Source organism: Choloepus didactylus, chromosome 2, assembly GCF_015220235.1.
Source record: "Choloepus didactylus isolate mChoDid1 chromosome 2, mChoDid1.pri, whole genome shotgun sequence".
In the NCBI taxonomy this organism is placed as follows: domain Eukaryota; kingdom Metazoa; phylum Chordata; class Mammalia; order Pilosa; family Megalonychidae; genus Choloepus; species Choloepus didactylus.
Genome location: NC_051308.1, coordinates 237,022,886 through 237,040,582, shown reverse-complemented (window position 1 = coordinate 237,040,582; position 17,697 = coordinate 237,022,886). Strand labels below are relative to the sequence as shown.

The following is a 17,697-nucleotide window of genomic DNA, read 5'->3' as shown; positions in this document are numbered from 1 at the left end:
GCCATGTCTGGTACTGAGCAATTAACGATTATTTACTCAAGTGTTTGGATGTAGGCTTTGTAAACAAATTGCTTCAACTACAAAACTAACTGTTTGAACTTCATGAGAAATAGGAAGCTTAAACCAAAATGGAGTTGAGACTTTATATGCAAAGTGATATTAGTTTTTCACATTCTTTTAAAGTTAAAAAAAGAAAGAAAAAAAGGTGTGTGTGTTTGTAGGTGTGTATGTAGATTTTGTTTTGTTTTGTTTTGTTTTTTGCTAAAACCAGCAAAGAGATGGACTATACAAGTTATCTGGTATGGTAGAAAGAAATCTGATTAAATTTTTGGGTCATTTAAAAACATTGTTTTTCAAAATGAAAATCAGAAAGATTATTTTTTTGTGTGAAAAAGCTTTCTATCTTCTAGTATTAGATCCAAATAATAAGAAAAACTCAACACACCCTCCTGCAAATAAAATAAAGTTCTAATATTGTCTATAAACTGATGTTTAGAATCACACATAATTCTTAGCACAGAATCCTTTGGGCTTGCTTACAGTGAAGACTGCAATAACCAAAAATACTCAATTATGATTTTAAGAGGAGGATGCTTTAAAAATTTACTAGTCAGGCGTTGGAAAAGTTATCAGATTTTTCACAGTATCAGATTTGGAAAATTTGCATCAAGGTAATGTGGCAAAAATTGTATTATTCCAACCATCAGCTAGTTTGTCTCCCCTATCTTCTTTTCACGTATTGGGCAATTGAGTAACATGCATTAACTTGTATTCTGAGGGAGATACTGATCTCAGAAACACTTGACTAAAATGACCATGAAAGAAAATAAGGCACTTTCTTTTCTTTAGACTTATTCTGATACTTAAAAAATTAAAAAGAAAGAAAAAAGGCTCTTTTGGTCTTTCATTTCTTGGCATTGACTTTTTTTTTTTTTTTTTTTTTTAATCATCATTTTATTGAGATATATTCACATACCACGCAGTCATATAAAACAAATTGTACTTTCGATTGTTTACAGTACCATTACATAGTTGTACATTCATCACCTAAATCAATCCCTGACACCTTCATTAGCACACACACAAAAATAACAAGAATAATAATTAGAGTGAAAAAGAGCAATTGAAGTAAAAAAGAACACTGGGTACCTTTGTCTGTTTGTTTGCTTCCCCTACTTTTCTACACATCCATCCATAAACTAGACAAAGTGGAGTTTGGTCCTTATGGCATTCCCAATCCCACTGTCACCCCTCATAAGCTACATTTTTATACAACTGTCTTCGAGATTCATGGGTTCTGGGTTGTAGTTTAATAGTTTCAGGTATCCACCACCAGCTACCCCAATTCTTTAGAACCTAAAAAAGGTTGTCTAAAGTGTGCGTAAGAGTGCCCACCAGAGTGATCTCTCGGCTCGTTTTGGAATCTCTCTGCCACTGAAGCTTATTTCATTTCCTTTCACATCCCCCTTTTGGTCAAGAAGATGTTCTCCGTCCCACGATGCCGGGTCTACATTCCTCCCCGGGAGTCATATTCCACGTTGCCAGGGAGATTCACTTCCCTGGGTGTCTGATCCCACGTAGGGGGGAGGGCAGTGATTTCACCTTTCAAGTTGGCTTAGCCAGAGAGAGAGGGCCACATCTGAGCAACAAAGAGGCATTCAGGAGGAGACTCTTAGGCACAAATACAGGGAGGCCTAGCCACTCCTTTGCAGCAACCGTCTTCCCAAGGGTAAAACTTATGGTAGAGGGCTCAACCCATCAAACCACCAGTCCCCTATGTCTGTGGTCATGTTAGCAACCATGAAGGTGGGGTAGGCAAATACCCCTGCATTCTCCACAGGCTCCTCAAGGGGGCACTACATCTTTTTTTTTTTTTTTTTCCTTGTTTGTCTTTTTTCTTTCTTTTTTTTTTTTTTTTTAATTTTCCCTTCTTTTTTAAATCAACTGTATGAAAAAAAAAGTTAAAAAGAAAACAAACACACAATAAAAGAACATCTCAAAGAGACCCTAACAAGGGAGTAAGAAAAAGACAACTAACCTAAGATAACTGCTTAACTTCCAACATGCTCCCACCCCACCCCAAGAAAGTTACATAATACAGCAACATTTCAGCGAACCCGCCCCCACCACATCCATCAGAAACCAACAGACCATAGCCATTTCCGGGCATCCCCAGAACGTTAAATAGCTTATCTGTTCTCCCTGGATCACCGTTCCCCCTTCCTTAATCGCCCTCTACTGCTAGCTCCCCTACACTCTACACCACAAACCATTTGTTTTACATTTTTCAAAGTTCACATTAGTGGTAGCATATAATTGGCATTGACTTTTGAAGGCCTGGGTTGGTTGTCCTACGGAATGTTCTTCATCCTGAATTTGTCTGATTTCTTCCTCATGGTATAATTTAATTTGTTCTTATATCCTCTAAACTCTCTGTAAACTAGGTGTCAGATCTGCAAACCTGATTCAGGTTTGTCTTTTTTTGTATTTTATATTGTCTTACATTAAATATCTTGAACAACAGCCCTCACCAACCTAATAGGGTTGTCAAGAGCATTAAATGATCATAAAGCATTTCTCAGTGGCTGGCTTATAGCAAGTGCACACAGATGTTAGCTAGTGTCATTATTCTCATTCAGTCAGTCATGCCAGAGATGGCAAACTGAGAGCCCACAGGCTGAATCCAGATATTGATGTCTTTGGTTTTGTTTTTAGTTTTGAGTTAATCTCCAACATTTAAAAAGATGGAGATTTAACATAAAATCCTGAATTTCTGGCTTCTCCAAAAAAACAAGAACTGACACTACTGGGCCCCTCTTCCTGTGTAGCATCCATTGGCTGGAGCTGAGATGAAACCCTTAGTTGGGGTCTGCTCTCTTCAGTTCACCATAGTCTCTGACCTCTCAGACCATGCATGTTTGTAACTCCTGGTCCAGGCTCACTCTGCATCTTCTCTGATGTTCTTTTATCCTAGTGTATTAGTTAGGGTTCTCTAGGGAAACAGAACCAACAAGATATATCTATAAATATAAGATTTCATAAAGGTGTCTCATGCAACTGTGGGTATGCACGAGTCCAAATTCCATATGGCAGGTAGCAAACTGGCAACACCAATGAAGGTGTTCAATGAACTTCACAGGAAACACTTCACTGGCTAGCCAGAGAAGAAATGAAGCTCCTGTCCCTCTCTCCCTTAAAAGTCATAAACTGATTGAGTTAAATCCAGCTGATGGAATTCTCTCATTGTGGAAGACATGCCCTTTGTTGATGTAATCAGTCACAGGTGCAGTCAATTGACTGATGATTTAATAAACCAGCCTTCTGGTTTATTAACCAGCCACAAATATCCTTGCAGTAATGGTTAGGCCAATGCTTGCTTTGTTAGACACCTGGACACCATCACCTGGCCAAGTTGACACATGAACATAACCATCACACTTAGAGCCAGCTCTTGGAGATTCAGAAAGGCTTGTGAATGCCACTGCTGAATGGAATCCATTTCAGTTCATCAAATATTCATTGCATCCTGCACCCAATCAGCTAAAACAACAAAGACCATCCTCAGCAATCCTTCTGTCAACATCCAGGACTCTCCAAAGGGCTCCATGGTTACATCAGGGGGTCCAGGTGAACCAACTCTTGGAAAGCAATTTTGTCCCTATCAGTGAAGAATTCGGTCTCTGTGGTAAGAAAAGGACAAAGCTAACAGTTGACCAATGGGGGAAATAGGAAGGACCTTGCCATGAGTCACATAGTTCATACCTGTGTATTAAATAATAAGACCAAGGTGTCTGTGTATATGCAACAACAATTAATGTTGATCTCCAAGAGGAAGGCTTACACATCAAAAGTCAAACTTTCTTGGATGAACTATCAATCCTAGGGTAAACAAGAGGCCAAATGTCACATAAGCAGTAACTCAAGCCTGATAACATTAATTATCAGTGAAGAAAATCCATATTGAATTGGCATCAAGCTTAGCTGTCTTGGTTCACAGGTCATGACATTTTGGAGAGAGGATATTAAAATTTTGAAAACATTCTGTCTGTTTCTGAGAAAAGAAATCTACAACAGGCAATATATTCATACATTGAAGAAATATTTATTAAGCACTTGTTATATGCCAGGCACTGTCCTAGGCACTTGGGACATATTAGTGAACAAAACAGACTAAAAATCCCTGCTGCCCTGGTGCAACTTGTATTCTGGGACATAAAATCTAGGTGTTGTTCCTTTGCTGAAGTTAACACTGTGCAGAGGCTCAAAACTGACATAGATGTTATGAAAATACTATGCTGAAATTAACCATTAAAGTCATTTTAAACTCCATTATTTATTGAATGCCAACCACATGGCAGACACTGTGATGGACCCTGGTTACTCAGTGGTGTCAGGACACAGCCAGTCCCTTCCCTTATGGGGCTTCCAGTGAGGCAGGGAAAATACATTGCCCTAAAATTAAATATGAAATTAAAATTAAACTTAGATACAGGGGAGCTCTGAGAGTTCATACAGCAGACCACAGCTGACCAGGAAGGTAGTCACACATGGCCTGGGGTGGACCAGGAGTAGGCACTGGCAAGATGAAGGGCGGGCTGAGAGGGATGACTGTCAAGGCCCAGAGGCAGCAGACAGATCCAGGGTCAGGACTGCTGTCTGGGTCCAAACCCCACCTCTGTGAAGGTTGTGCTGGTGCCCTTAGGCAAGTCCTTTTCCTTCTCTGAGCTTCAGCATCATCCTCCAAATACTATGAATGGTCACTCTCTAATATCCTTTTACAGGGAGTGTTAGAAAAAAAGTGGGTTGAGGGCTGCTGCCAGAACTTCCTTCAATTTTCTTCCAAGGCCAAAGAGACTCAATGAGTATGGCCAAACTGATTTTTGACAAAGGTGCTAAATACATGCAATGGAGGAAAGAATAGTCTCCTCAACAAATAGTGCTGGGAAAACTGAATTTCCATATGCAAAATAATGATCCCTACCTCACATCATATACAAAAATCAACTCAAAATGGATCAAGAACTCAAATATAAGAATAAAGTTAGGAGAACCTAAGACGGTGGCTAGGTGAGACAGGGCAAAAAAACACCTCCATGAAAAATACTAGATAAAAACCAGAAGGTGACCCAGAATACCAGTTTCAGCGATGCACCAGCTGGACAAGGTCTGCTAGAACCACTGGGGCCGTGCACTTGGTGAAACCAGGAGTCTGAATTCTGAAACGAGTAAGTAAGCCAGCTGAAAGACCCACAGCCATGCTGCAGTGTGGGGAAACCAGGGGTTGGCATTTGGAGACAGACTGGTTCTTTAAAAAAAAAAAAAAGGGAAAAACCCAGGAGCAGCTGCAGTTGCAACAGTGGGAACTGTGCAGTGAAGCACGGCAGGAGCAGGCCGAGCCAACCTCTCAGTGTCTGGCATGGAGGATAGCCCACTGTAGATTCCCTCAGAGCCAGGGGAGCAGAGGGGAGAGCCAAAAGGAGAAAGAAACCCAACTGATATCAGCTGGCTCCCCAGCGGGCTGGAGACACTCCTGCCCGGGGCCTTGCCCACAGCCCAGAGCCGCGCCAGTTGTCCTGGAGCTGGGAAGGAGGAACTGTGCAAAAGGGGGGGGGGGGTGAGATGCCCCATTCAGCCATCTTTGCATCAGGCTGGGAGCACCCCTGCACAGCCCGGCGGCCCGGGGCTTCCCTTGAGGGACGGCGCACACTTGTGACGTAGCACAGACTTCCCTCAGCAGAAGTCCTGGAAGATCACAGCTGAGAAGGAGGGCCCACATGGAAAACCCAGGGACACTACGTCAATGCCAGTGGTTTGTGAGTCAGTGACAGAGAAAAGCTGGGGCAAAACTGAAATGAAGGCTTAGACTCTTGCAACAGCCTTGAATCTCCAGGAACACCTGGGAGGTTTGAATATTAAAGCTGCCCTGCCTCCCTAACCACCCAGACACACGCCCCACATACAGGGCAGACAGCTCCAACAACACACCCAAACTGAGTTCACCAACTGAACCCCACAAGAATCACTTCCCCACACACCACAAAGACAAAGTTGAGGAGAACTGACTTGAGGGGTATAGGTGACTCGCAGATGCCATCTGATGGTCAGTTAGAGAAAGTGTACACCACCAACTTTTATTTCTGAGAAATTAAATTGTTATTTTTTTTACAACTTGAAAGAACCCTATCAAGCAAAGCAAATGCCAAGAGGCCAAAAACAACAGAAAATCTTAAGGCATATGATAAAACCAGACGATATGGAAAACCCAATCCCAAACACCCAAATCAAAATATCAGAAGAGACACAGTACTTGGCACAATTAACCAAAGAACTACAATTGAGGAATGAAAACATGGCAAAGGATATAAAGAACATGAAGAAGATCATGGCACAGGATATAAGGGACATAAAGAAGACCCTAGAAGAGCATAAAGAAGACATTGCAAGAGTAAATAAAAAAATAGAAGATCTTATGGAAATAAAAGAAACTGTTGACCAAATTAAAAAGACTCTGGATACTCTTAATACAAGATTAGAAAAAGTTGAACAACGACTCAGTGTCCTAGAAGTCCACAGAACAGAAAATGAAAGAACAAAAGAAAGAATGGAGAAAAAAATCAAAAAAATCAAAATGGATCTCATGGATACGATAGATAAAATAAAACATCCAAATTTAAGACACATTGGTGTCCCAGAAAGGGAAGAGAAGGGTAAAGGTCTAGAAAGAGTATTCAAAGAAATTGTTGGGGAAAACTTCCCCAACCTTCTACACAATATAAATACACAAAGCATAAATGCCCAGTGAACTCCAAATAGAATAAATCCAAATAAACCCACTCCGAGACATATTCTGACCAGACTGTCAAATACGGAAGAGAAGGAGCAAGTTATGGAAGCAGCAAGAGAAAAGCAATTCACCACATACAAAGGAAACAACATAAGACTAAGTTGTGACTACTCAGTGGTCACCATGGAGGCAAGAAGGCAGTGGCACGACATATTTAAAATTCTGAGAGAGAGAACGAATCGGGTTACAAGATGGCGGGTTTGTAGTGGTTACCGCGGCGGTGGTGGCGGCGGAGGGAGAGCGAGCGAGCTCTCTGGGGGGGAAGGGGAGGGAAGACTGGGTGTGTGCGAGGGTGAAGTGAGACGAAGCGGGGTCTCCGGGCAAGAAGTCTCGGTGGTTCTTGTCACTCCTTCCCGCGGCCGAACCTTTGGAGCCATGGTGAACCCGGGCTTTTCCGGAGCTGCCGCCGCCGCCCGTGCCGCCACTACCGCTCCCGTCTTTCAAGAGTGAGGGGCGCGTTCGAAGCGAACGAGGAGGCGGCGACTGGAACGGTGGGAGCAGCCGCCACCATGTCGGATACGCAGCGGCGAGTGAAGGTGTATACCCTGAACGAAGACCGGCAATGGGTCGACCGAGGCACCGGGCACGTCTCCTCCACATATGTGGAGGAGCTCAAGGGGATGTCGCTGTTGGTTCGGGCCGAGTCCGACGGATCACTACTTTTGGAATCAAAGATAAATCCAAACACTGCATATCAGAAACAGCAGGATACATTAATTGTTTGGTCAGAAGCTGAGAACTATGATCTGGCTTTAAGCTTTCAGGAAAAAGCTGGCTGTGATGAGATCTGGGAAAAAATTTGTCAGGATCCAATTCAGGAAAACCACATTACGTTTAGTAGTTGTGTCTCCTGAGGCTCCTGTTGGCTGTGACAGTTGGTTCAAGGTAAGGATCCATCAGTGGAAGTCACACAGGATCTCATTGATGAATCAGAAGAAGAAAGATTTGAAGAAATGCCTGAAACCAGTCATCTGATTGACCTGCCTACATGTGAACTCAATAAACTTGAAGAGATTGCTGACTTAGTTACCTCAGTTCTCTCCTCACCTATCCGTAGGGAAAAGCTGGCTCTAGCCTTGGAAAATGAAGGCTATATTAAAAAACTACTGCAGCTGTTCCAAGCTTGTGAGAACCTAGAAAATACCGAAGGCTTACACCATTTGTATGAAATTATTAGAGGAATCTTATTCCTAAATAAAGCAACTCTGTTTGAGGTAATGTTTTCTGACGAGTGTATCATGGATGTCGTGGGATGTCTTGAATATGACCCTGCTTTGGCTCAACCAAAAAGGCATAGGGAATTCTTGACCAAAACTGCAAAGTTTAAGGAAGTTATACCAATAACAGACTCTGAACTAAGACGAAAAATACATCAGACTTATAGGGTCCAATACATTCAGGACATCATTTTACCTACGCCATCTGTTTTTGAAGAGAATTTTCTTTCTACTCTTACTTCTTTCATTTTCTTCAACAAAGTTGAGATAGTCAGCATGTTGCAGGAAGATGAAAAGTTTTTGTCTGAAGTTTTTGCACAGTTAACAGATGAGGCTATAGATGATGATAAACGGCGTGAATTGGTTAATTTTTTCAAGGAATTCTGTGCATTTTCTCAGACATTACAACCTCAAAACAGGGATGCATTTTTCAAAACATTGGCAAAATTGGGAATTCTTCCTGCTCTTGAAATTGTAATGGGCATGGATGATCTGCAAGTAAGATCAGCTGCCACAGATATATTTTCTTACTTAGTAGAGTTTAGTCCATCTATGGTCCGAGAATTTGTAATGCAAGAAGCCCAACAGAGTGATGATGATATCCTTCTCATTAATGTAGTAATTGAGCAAATGATCTGTGATACTGATCCTGAGCTAGGAGGCGCTGTTCAGTTAATGGGACTTCTTCGTACTCTAATTGATCCGGAGAACATGCTGGCTACAACTAATAAAACTGAAAAAAGTGAATTTCTAAATTTCTTCTACAACCATTGTATGCATGTTCTCACAGCACCACTTTTGGCCAATACGTCAGAGGACAAATGTGAAAAGGATAATTTAGTTGGATCTAACCAAAACAACACAATTTGTCCTGATAATTATCAAACAGCACAGCTGCTAGCCTTAATTTTAGAGTTACTCACATTTTGTGTGGAACATCACACATATCACATAAAAAATTATATTATGAACAAGGACTTGCTAAGAAGAGTATTGGTCTTAATGAATTCAAAGCATACCTTCCTGGCCTTGTGTGCTCTTCGCTTTATGAGGCGGATCATTGGCCTTAAAGATGAATTTTATAATCGTTACATCACCAAGGGAAATCTTTTTGAGCCAGTTATAAATGCTCTTTTGGATAATGGAACTCGGTACAATCTGTTGAATTCAGCTGTAATTGAGCTTTTTGAATTCATAAGAGTGGAAGATATCAAGTCTCTTACTGCACATATAGTTGAAAACTTTTATAAGGCCCTTGAATCGATTGAATATGTTCAGACATTCAAAGGATTGAAGACTAAATATGAGCAAGAGAAAGACAGACAAAATCAGAAACTGAACAGTGTACCATCTATATTGCGTAGTAACAGATTTCGCAGAGATGCAAAAACCTTGGAAGAGGATGAAGAAATGTGGTTTAATGAAGATGAAGAGGAGGAAGGAAAAGCAGTTGTAGCACCAGTGGAAAAATCTAAGCCAGAAGATGATTTTCCAGATAGTTATGAAAAATTTATGGAGACCAAAAAAGCAAAAGAAAGTGAAGACAAGGAAAACCTTCCAAAAAGGACATCTTCTGGTGGCTTCAAATTTACTTTTTCCCACTCTACCACTGCTGCTAATGGAACAAACAGTACGAACAGTAAACCTGTAGTGGGTCAGACACCACCAGCAAGTTCTAACGGGTCCTCTTCTAAAACTGCAAACTTGGCTACATCAGTAACAGCCACCAAGGGAAGTTTGGTTGGCTTAGTGGATTATCCAGATGATGAAGAAGAAGATGAAGAAGAAGAAACATCACCCAGGAAAAGACCTCGTCTTGGCTCATAAAATTTTTACTGGGGTATCTGCAACATGTGGTCTTACTAAAATGCTGCAACTGTTCAATGAGCTGAAAATCTGAATCAGAAAGCTTTCTCATTTGAACTTATAAATACACAAGGAGTAGCAAAGGACACAGTATATCAGCTAGGAGAGTTTAGTTCTGTAACAAAACAAAAACAAAAAACAAAAAACAGGCTTCCCAGGAACTTGATTGCTTGCTAGTAATTAAGGGGGTTTGCCTTTCAGGCAGAAAGGAAAAAAAAAAAAAAAAAAAAAAAAAAGTTAGTAACCAGAACCTGGGAGGTAGCTTTCTCAACAAGGAAGTCTCAGGTTTGGGAATGGTGGCTTAGGGGAGGGTAAGATTGATAAAATAAGATTAATGCAGGGTTGCTCCAAGCAGGTATCTGATCTAGAAACAATTAGAAAACTTAAGTTGCAAACCCAATAACATTACTTGTATAATGGTGCTGGCCATGTTCTTTTAATCAGTTGCCTCTTTTTAAAAGAAATTTTTATGGAAAACAAATTCAGCTATCATAAACAATGAAGATATGCTGTTGGGACCATTTCTTTGAAAATCTAACAGAAATTCAGCCTTGTGGTATTGGAGAGAAGTACACCCTGTATTAAAGTGCATGTTGAGTTTTCTACACCAGGAATTTGCAGTATGTATTTTGACAAAAATTAGCAAGATGGATTCAAAATGGACATTTCTGTTAATTTTTAAATCAGCACTTTTAGAATCAGTACAGTAGCGTTCCAGAAGGATTTCTCTAGAAACATGGAAATGGATAAAACAGAATGCTTAGAACTACTTACTAGTACAGTCTCGTGGAAGACAACTTTGAAATAACTTTCTGCTTTGTTAGTAAAGTTCTCTCTCTCTTTCCAGGGCAGCAGCCATGTTTTAATGTATAATTTATAAAGACTAACATACACAGAGTAGTGCTGAATTAAGTGGTATTTAATATCTAGAAGCCATTTTGGACCAGAAGTTACTTAAGTGTCAGAGTCAGCATGCAGCATATGAAGCTTTTTGATAAGCAAACAAGGGTGTAATATGAAAGCTGCTTTTTGAAGAGTAAAAGCACATTCCATGTACGTAAATGAATTTAAAATAGAGGCAGACAGTTGAGGTTTTATTTTTAGAACAGCAAGTTAACTGTAAATATTTTAATGTTAGTTTTGTTCATCTATGATCTGAGATCATGCTGAAGTGAGAAAAATGTCCCCAAACTACGACTTAATTTATTGGGAAAAATAAAAGCTAAAAACTAATTCCAGCTACAATCTTTAGATCACCCTTGTAATGTGTTAATGGGTCCATTTTTCCTGAAATAGCTTAAACTGAAGCAGTTTCCCCTGTTTTGGAGATTTTGTAGTTAATTTTCATTTTGGCTATTGTTTGGAAAAGATGGGCTGTCTGTAGATACGAAGTATAGCTTTTCCATAAAACAGATGTTTATTTTGTATTAAAAATACCACTGTACTTGTTTTACACCATTTGTATACATGTGGTGATATTAATGCTGAACTGTAAAATTCAGGAATTAAAAATGTGACCCTGTAAAAAAAAAAAAAAAAAAAAATTCTGAGAGAGAAAAATTTCCAACCAAGAATACTTTATCTAGCAAAACTCTCCTTCAAATTTGAGGGACAGCTTAAATTTTTCACAGACAAACAAATGCTGAGAGAGTTTGCCAATAAAAGACCTGCCCTACTTCAGATACTAAAGGGAGCCCTACCAACAGAGAAACAAAGAAAGGAGAAAGAGATATAGAGTATTTTAACAGACATATATAGTACCTTACATCCCAAATCACCAGGACACTCATTTTTCCCTAGTAATCATGAATCTTTCTCCAGAATGGACCGTATGCTGGGACATAAAACAAGCCTCAATAAATTAAAAAAAAAATTGAATATATTCAAAGCACATTCTCTGACCACAATGGAATACAAATAGAAGTCAATAATTTTTGAATTGTAACTCCACTATTTACTTCCTACATGATATAAAATACACAAACCCTAATGACAAATCAGTGGTTTTGAACTCAATGTAAAATATGTAATTTTTGATAAGAACTATATAAAGGTGGGGGAATGGAGGAGTATAGGAACATAGTTTATGTGTCTTATTGAAGTTAAGTTGGTATCAAAGAAAAACAAGATTGTTATGGATTTAAGAGTTTAATTTTAAGTCCCACAGTAAACACAAAGAAATTATCAGAGAACATGACCATAGAGATGAAAAGTAGAGTATGGGTTAAGAGAAATGGGGGAAGGGGCAATGGGGAGTTAAGAAATGAGTATAGGGTTGCTGTTTGAGGTGAAGGGAAATTTCTAGTAATGGATGATAGGAAGGAGACAGCATTACAACATTCTAAATGTGATTAATCCCACTAATGGAATGCTAGGGAGGGGGTGGAATGGGAAGATTTAGGCTGTATATATGTTTCCACAATTGAAAAAAAAATAAATATATACAGTCTAAATAGATGACAATTGAATGCCAAGGATGACCCTGGATGGGATCTGAGGATGGAGGACAGGAGGCTCAAAGGGACACAGTTGAGACATAAGGAAGAAAAAAAAAGGAAATATAGAATGTAAGCTTTGTATCAATGTTGAATCTCTTGTACTTCTTAGCTGCATTTAATGGGATTGCATAAAAGAATGTTCTTGTTCATGGGAATTGTATATGTGAATTATAGTATTTGTTCAAAGATGTGTGCAGCTAGCTCTCGTATGTTCAGAAGACGGAGCAATAGATGATGGATGATAGGGAGGGAGGGAGGGACGGAAAGAAATAGCGATGTGACAGCATGTTAAAGTTGGTGGATCGGGGTATCGGGGGGGTCAGGGTGTGCTGGAGTTCTGTGTATGGGGTTTGTATTGTTTTTGCAACTGTTCCTATAACTGAATCTATTTCAAAATAAAATTTTTAAAAAAAGAATAAAGTTAGGAGACATGCTGCAACATGGAATAAACTTGAAAACATTATGTCCAGTGAAATCAGCAAGAACACGTAAGGACAAACTTTGTATGAATTGATTATGAGATAACTAGAAATAGCATATTCACAAAGATAGAAAGTAGATTAGAAACTAACAGAGGATGGTCTTGAGGGTAAGAAGGAGTGTTTGTTTGGAAAAATAGAAATAAAGTAATTAATTTTAAAAAAAGAAAAGAAAAAGAAAGAAACCCAATATTAAATTGAGGAAGGGAGAAGCGTTTCCATTTTGCTTGTGAGCTTGCTTTCACCCTGGAGTTTAGAGACAGGCCCAGAAGAGCTGTGTTATACATGGCCCATTTGCAAGGGGTCTTTTTGGGATTGGAGAAACTTCTATCAGCAGCAGTTTCTCAATTTTTTTTTCATTAGAACCCCCCAAGAAAAAAAAATGTCTCCAAATAAGAGGAATCAAATACTAAGGAATAAGATTTTGTTGGGTTGGGTTGAGTTTTGGAGGGTGATTATAGTTACCATTGTGATACCTAAGGTTTCTTACTCCCCGCAAGAATCAGTTTTTACTCTCTTGGGGGTGATATCACTCCCACTGAGAATGTGCAGTGTACAGGGATCCAGCAGTAGAATGTCTCTTCTGACTTCCAGCTTGGGCTCCAGCCCCTAGAGAAGCTGGAAGAACATCCCAGTCCTCCACAGGTCGGCACCCAGAGAAAACAAGTCTGAGGCTGTTCACCAGGCCAGGCAGGCATAGGTCTCATTCCAGCTGCCCTCCTCTGCCCTCCCTTCTCAGCCTCTGAGGGCTCTGGCTGATGTCTCCTTCTCCAAAGTTGGCAGGTAGGGAACCCAAGAGGAAGCTTCCTTTCCAGGCACCAGATCCTCTAATTGTCTTAGCCCCAGCCTTTCTCAGGTGGGCTCAGCATCCCCTCTAGCGTGGTGGTCTTAGAGTCCTCACTTCAGGAGGCAGACGTGTCTCTCTAGACAAGAGGAATAGACCTTGTGCCTGGGTTGAACTGGGCAGGAGATGCAGACAGCTCTGCTGTTTAAGAAATCATGCCTGAGATCTAGTGCATCGCTATTCCATGGACCAGCAGCATCACCTGGGAGGTTGCTGCAAATGCAGATTCTCAGCCTCACTCCAGAGTTACTGAACCAGAATCTACAAATTAACAAGATCCCCAGGTGATTCACAAGCATGTGAAAGTTTGAGATGCACTGGACAGAATCACATATGTGCTGTCTGAAATACCCACATGGTGACAAGGGAATGAGAGAGCAAACTCAGGTTAACACCTTAACACCTACAGTCAGGATTCCTGTGGTACATGCAAATAAAATAATCACAGAATCGAATCAAAGTAGACAGGACAGGGACCTAAGACCATCAAGTGCAACTCCATCATTTTATACATGGGGAGACTTTCCATTCCTCACCAGTCAGAGCCACAAAGTTTTTCCTGCCCACAATCTGTTATGATAACTGCCCTTCACTTTTCCTTCCAGGAAACTCACCCCTCCACCCTCACTCTTACTCCTGTCTCTGTGGTTGGGGTAGCACTAACCCTCACCCTTGCATCTTCTTTTTAGAGAGGACATGTAACCCAAACCAAGTCACAGAGATGGAACTTTTGCTGGGAAAGAGGCATTCTCTCTCTACTGGAGTTGCTGGGCTGAGCCTGGGGTCTAAGGTTCTCAGAAAGCCATTCTCCTCCCTCTTGGAGAAAGCCACTTGTGCAGGAGGCCCTCACACTGAAAGAATATCCAAGAGAAGAAGAGACACATACTCCCAATAACATTTGAGCCCCTATATCTGGTCATGCCTTAATCTGCCTCGCACATTTCAGGAACACAGGCCAATAAACCCCCTCTTCTGCTTATGTCAGATTGGGCTGGGTTTCTGTCATTTGCAAACCAAGTCCAACTTGGTAGACCAATGATACCTAAAAATGGGCTTTGGGGTTGCCCACCCCCTTCTCACCAAAGCCCGGTGTTCTAGTTTGCTAATGCTGCTGGAATGCAAAACACCAGAAACGGATTGGCTTTATAAAAAGGGGGTTTATTTGGCTACACAGTTACAGTCTTAAGGCCATAAAGTGTCCAAGGTAACACATCAACAAATGGGTACCTTCACTGGAGGATGGCCAATGGTGTCCAGAAAACCTCTGTTAGCTGGAAAGGCACGTGGCTGGCGTCTGCTCCAAGTTCTGGTTTCAGAATGGCTTTCTCCCTCTCTGGGCTGCAGTTCCGCAAAATGTCACACTTAGTTGCACTTGGGATATCTGTCCTCTCTCAGCTTCTCTGGAGCAAGAGTCTGCTTTCAATGGCCATCCGCAAAATGTCTCTCATCTGCAGCTCCTGTGCTTTCTTCAAGTGTCTCTCTTGGCTATAGCTCCTCTTCAAAATGTAACTCACAGCTGCACTGAGTTCCTTCTCTTTGAGTTGGCTCATTTATATGGCTCCACTGATCAAGGCCCACCCTGAATGGGTGGGGCCGTGCCTCCATGGGAATATCTCATCAGAGTCATCACCCACAGCTGGGTGGGGCACATTCCAAGCAAATCTAATCAGCACCAAAATGTCTGCCCCACAAGACTACATCAAAGAAAATGGCATTTGGGGGACAAAATACATTCAAACTGGCACACGTGGGGTTGGAGTGTATCTTGTACCTACATCAGCATCTGCTCCACTCTAATGTCAAGAAGAGCCTCCCTTCCTCCCACTCTTTGCCCCATTTGTGGTGGCAGTTGCTCCCACCTCTCCTGCTTCGTCAGCCCTGCCCCTCCTCTTATCTGCTGGCCAGGAGCCAGGTGGCCCTGAAGAGCTTGAATCTGGACACTCTAGTGCTTGTTTCCAAGGAGCCAGGAAGTTTTCATCTTCCCTTTGTCCTTAGAGAGGAGAGAATGACCTTGCTGTCCATCCCATCAACTTCTGGGAGGAGGAGTATCTGACTGTATTTCCTGCAGGCAGAGGTCATGTCTCCTGCCTTCTGAAATAGTCCACAGTGACTTGGGGGCTCAGAACAGTGCAGCTGCTCAGGAAACATTTATGGAAACATTTATGGAGTACTCTGTAGTGGGTTCTCAGGGATCCCCACCAAGCGTGGAAGGGAGGCATAGACGTTCCAGGGCCACAGTTGTCCAAGACTCTTTTAGATTTTGCTGGGAAATGTGTTACTATGTGTGCATCCAATTATTCATCCCACTGTCTTTGTCTTATGTTATTAGACCAACATAGTTCTCTAGGGCACCCTGGCTGGGTTTTACAGGATCATAGTCTGAGCCATTCTAGGTTGATTGCAAGAAAAATTCTTGTCACTGAGAAGAAGAAATGCAGCCCCTGACATCCAGGAGCTGGCTGGGCACTCACAGCTGGGCCTCAGTGTTCTCCTGTTGAACAGAAACAATTTCACAGAACATCAACAGCAGACAAGGCCACTCTGTGACCATGTGACCATGTTTAGACAGTTACAGTCTAAAGGCCACAAAGCGTCCAAGGTAACACCCCAGCAATCGGGTACCTTCACCGGAGAATGGCCAATGGCGTCCGGAAAACCTCTGCTAGCTAGGAAGGCAGCTGGCATCTGCTCCAAAGCTCCGGCCTCAAAACTGCTTTCTCCCAGGACGTTCCTCTCTAGCAAGCTTGCTCCTCTTCAAAACATCACTCCCAGCTGCACTCCCTTCCCTCTCTCTGAGTCAGCTCATTTATATGGCTCCACTAATCAAGGCCCACCCCGAATGGGCGGGGCCATGCCTCCATGGGAACATCTCATCAGAATTATCACCCACAGCTGGGTGGGGCACATTCCAAGCAAATCTAACCAGCACCGAAACTTCTGCCCCACACAAGACTACAAAGATAATGGCATTTGGGGGACACTATACATTCAAACCGGCACAATGGCATTTATCATGTTAAGCTGTTGTGAGAATTAAATGGAATGATGTATATAAAGCCCTTGGCCAATGGGAGGTGCTCAATTAATGGAAATCTTTAGATTAATGATGAGGGAAAACAGTGTCATGGTTAAGGGCATGGACTCTGGAGAGAGACTTCCAAGGTTCAAATTCAGGCTCTGCCAGTGACTAGCTGTGTGCCTTCCCAACTCTGTGCCTCAGTTCCCCATTTGTAAAATGGGGGTGGTAATAACGGTACCCACCTTATAGGGTTGTTTTGAAAATTAAAAGAGTTTAGGTAGCAGAAGATAGTTAACATTGATATTAAAATACCAGTATTAGCTCTTATTATTGGCTCCTTCTTGATGGGGGTGGGGGTGAGGGGAGGATGATTACAGTGCATTTCTAGTCTTGAGGCATTTTCTGAGGAATGCAGATGAATTTGATTATCAATCACTATAGCAAGCATAAACAGGAAAGTCAATCTGCCAAGTCACACCATCCACTGGCAAGCCAAGGTGAATGATTAAAATTCTCTGATGCTTTTGTTTTATCCACGTGGATGAGGGAGAGTAACTGGGTTAGTAGGTGGGAGAGGGGGGAGCTGGCAGTGGGGATGCAGAGCAGCAGAAGGCAGCCACCTTCTCCGGGATGTCCAGTCGCCTAAGCCCGGCCGGGAGAGGAGCTAACGCGAGGGCTGGGAGGAGCACCCGAAGGAGCAGCGGGAGGAGCGCACCCATGGTGCCCGCGGCTCTCGGATCCAGCCACACAATGTTGAGGCCGGATAATTCCGCGAGCGATTGAGGGGGCCGCCTGGGGTGGGGGAGGAGGGTTTGCATCCAATTCTTGTGGAGCCGGAGGGCCCTGTAACTACGGTTGGTCGCTGAGAAAGGTGACTGAGGGATGTGGGTGGCCCAGGCTCTGGCCAGGGCTTTGGGCTGCTGCGCTCCG

General features: G+C 42.0%; 1 protein-coding gene across 1 annotated transcript; it reads left to right on the top strand.

Annotated features, from left to right (window-relative positions):
• The first annotated feature begins 7,042 nt into the window (after positions 1–7,042).
• LOC119527944 (serine/threonine-protein phosphatase 4 regulatory subunit 3B-like) lies at positions 7,043–10,163 on the top strand. The gene is made up of 2 exons (XM_037828504.1): positions 7,043–7,649; positions 7,722–10,163. The coding sequence occupies exons 1-2, from the start codon at positions 7,354–7,356 to the stop codon at positions 9,886–9,888; spliced, it is 2,463 nt and encodes an 820-aa protein (XP_037684432.1). The 5' UTR covers positions 7,043–7,353; the 3' UTR covers positions 9,889–10,163.
• Positions 10,164–17,697: the final 7,534 nt, after the last annotated feature.

Excerpts from the sequence above, each read along its gene's own strand:
- LOC119527944 (XM_037828504.1), top strand. The coding sequence starts at position 7,354 with ATGTCGGATACGCAGCGGCGAGTGAAGGTGTATACCCTGAACGAAGAC. Across the intron at positions 7,650-7,721 it reads ATCTGGGAAAAAATTTGTCA|GGTTCAAGGTAAGGATCCAT; the intron begins GGATCCAATTCA and ends GCTGTGACAGTT.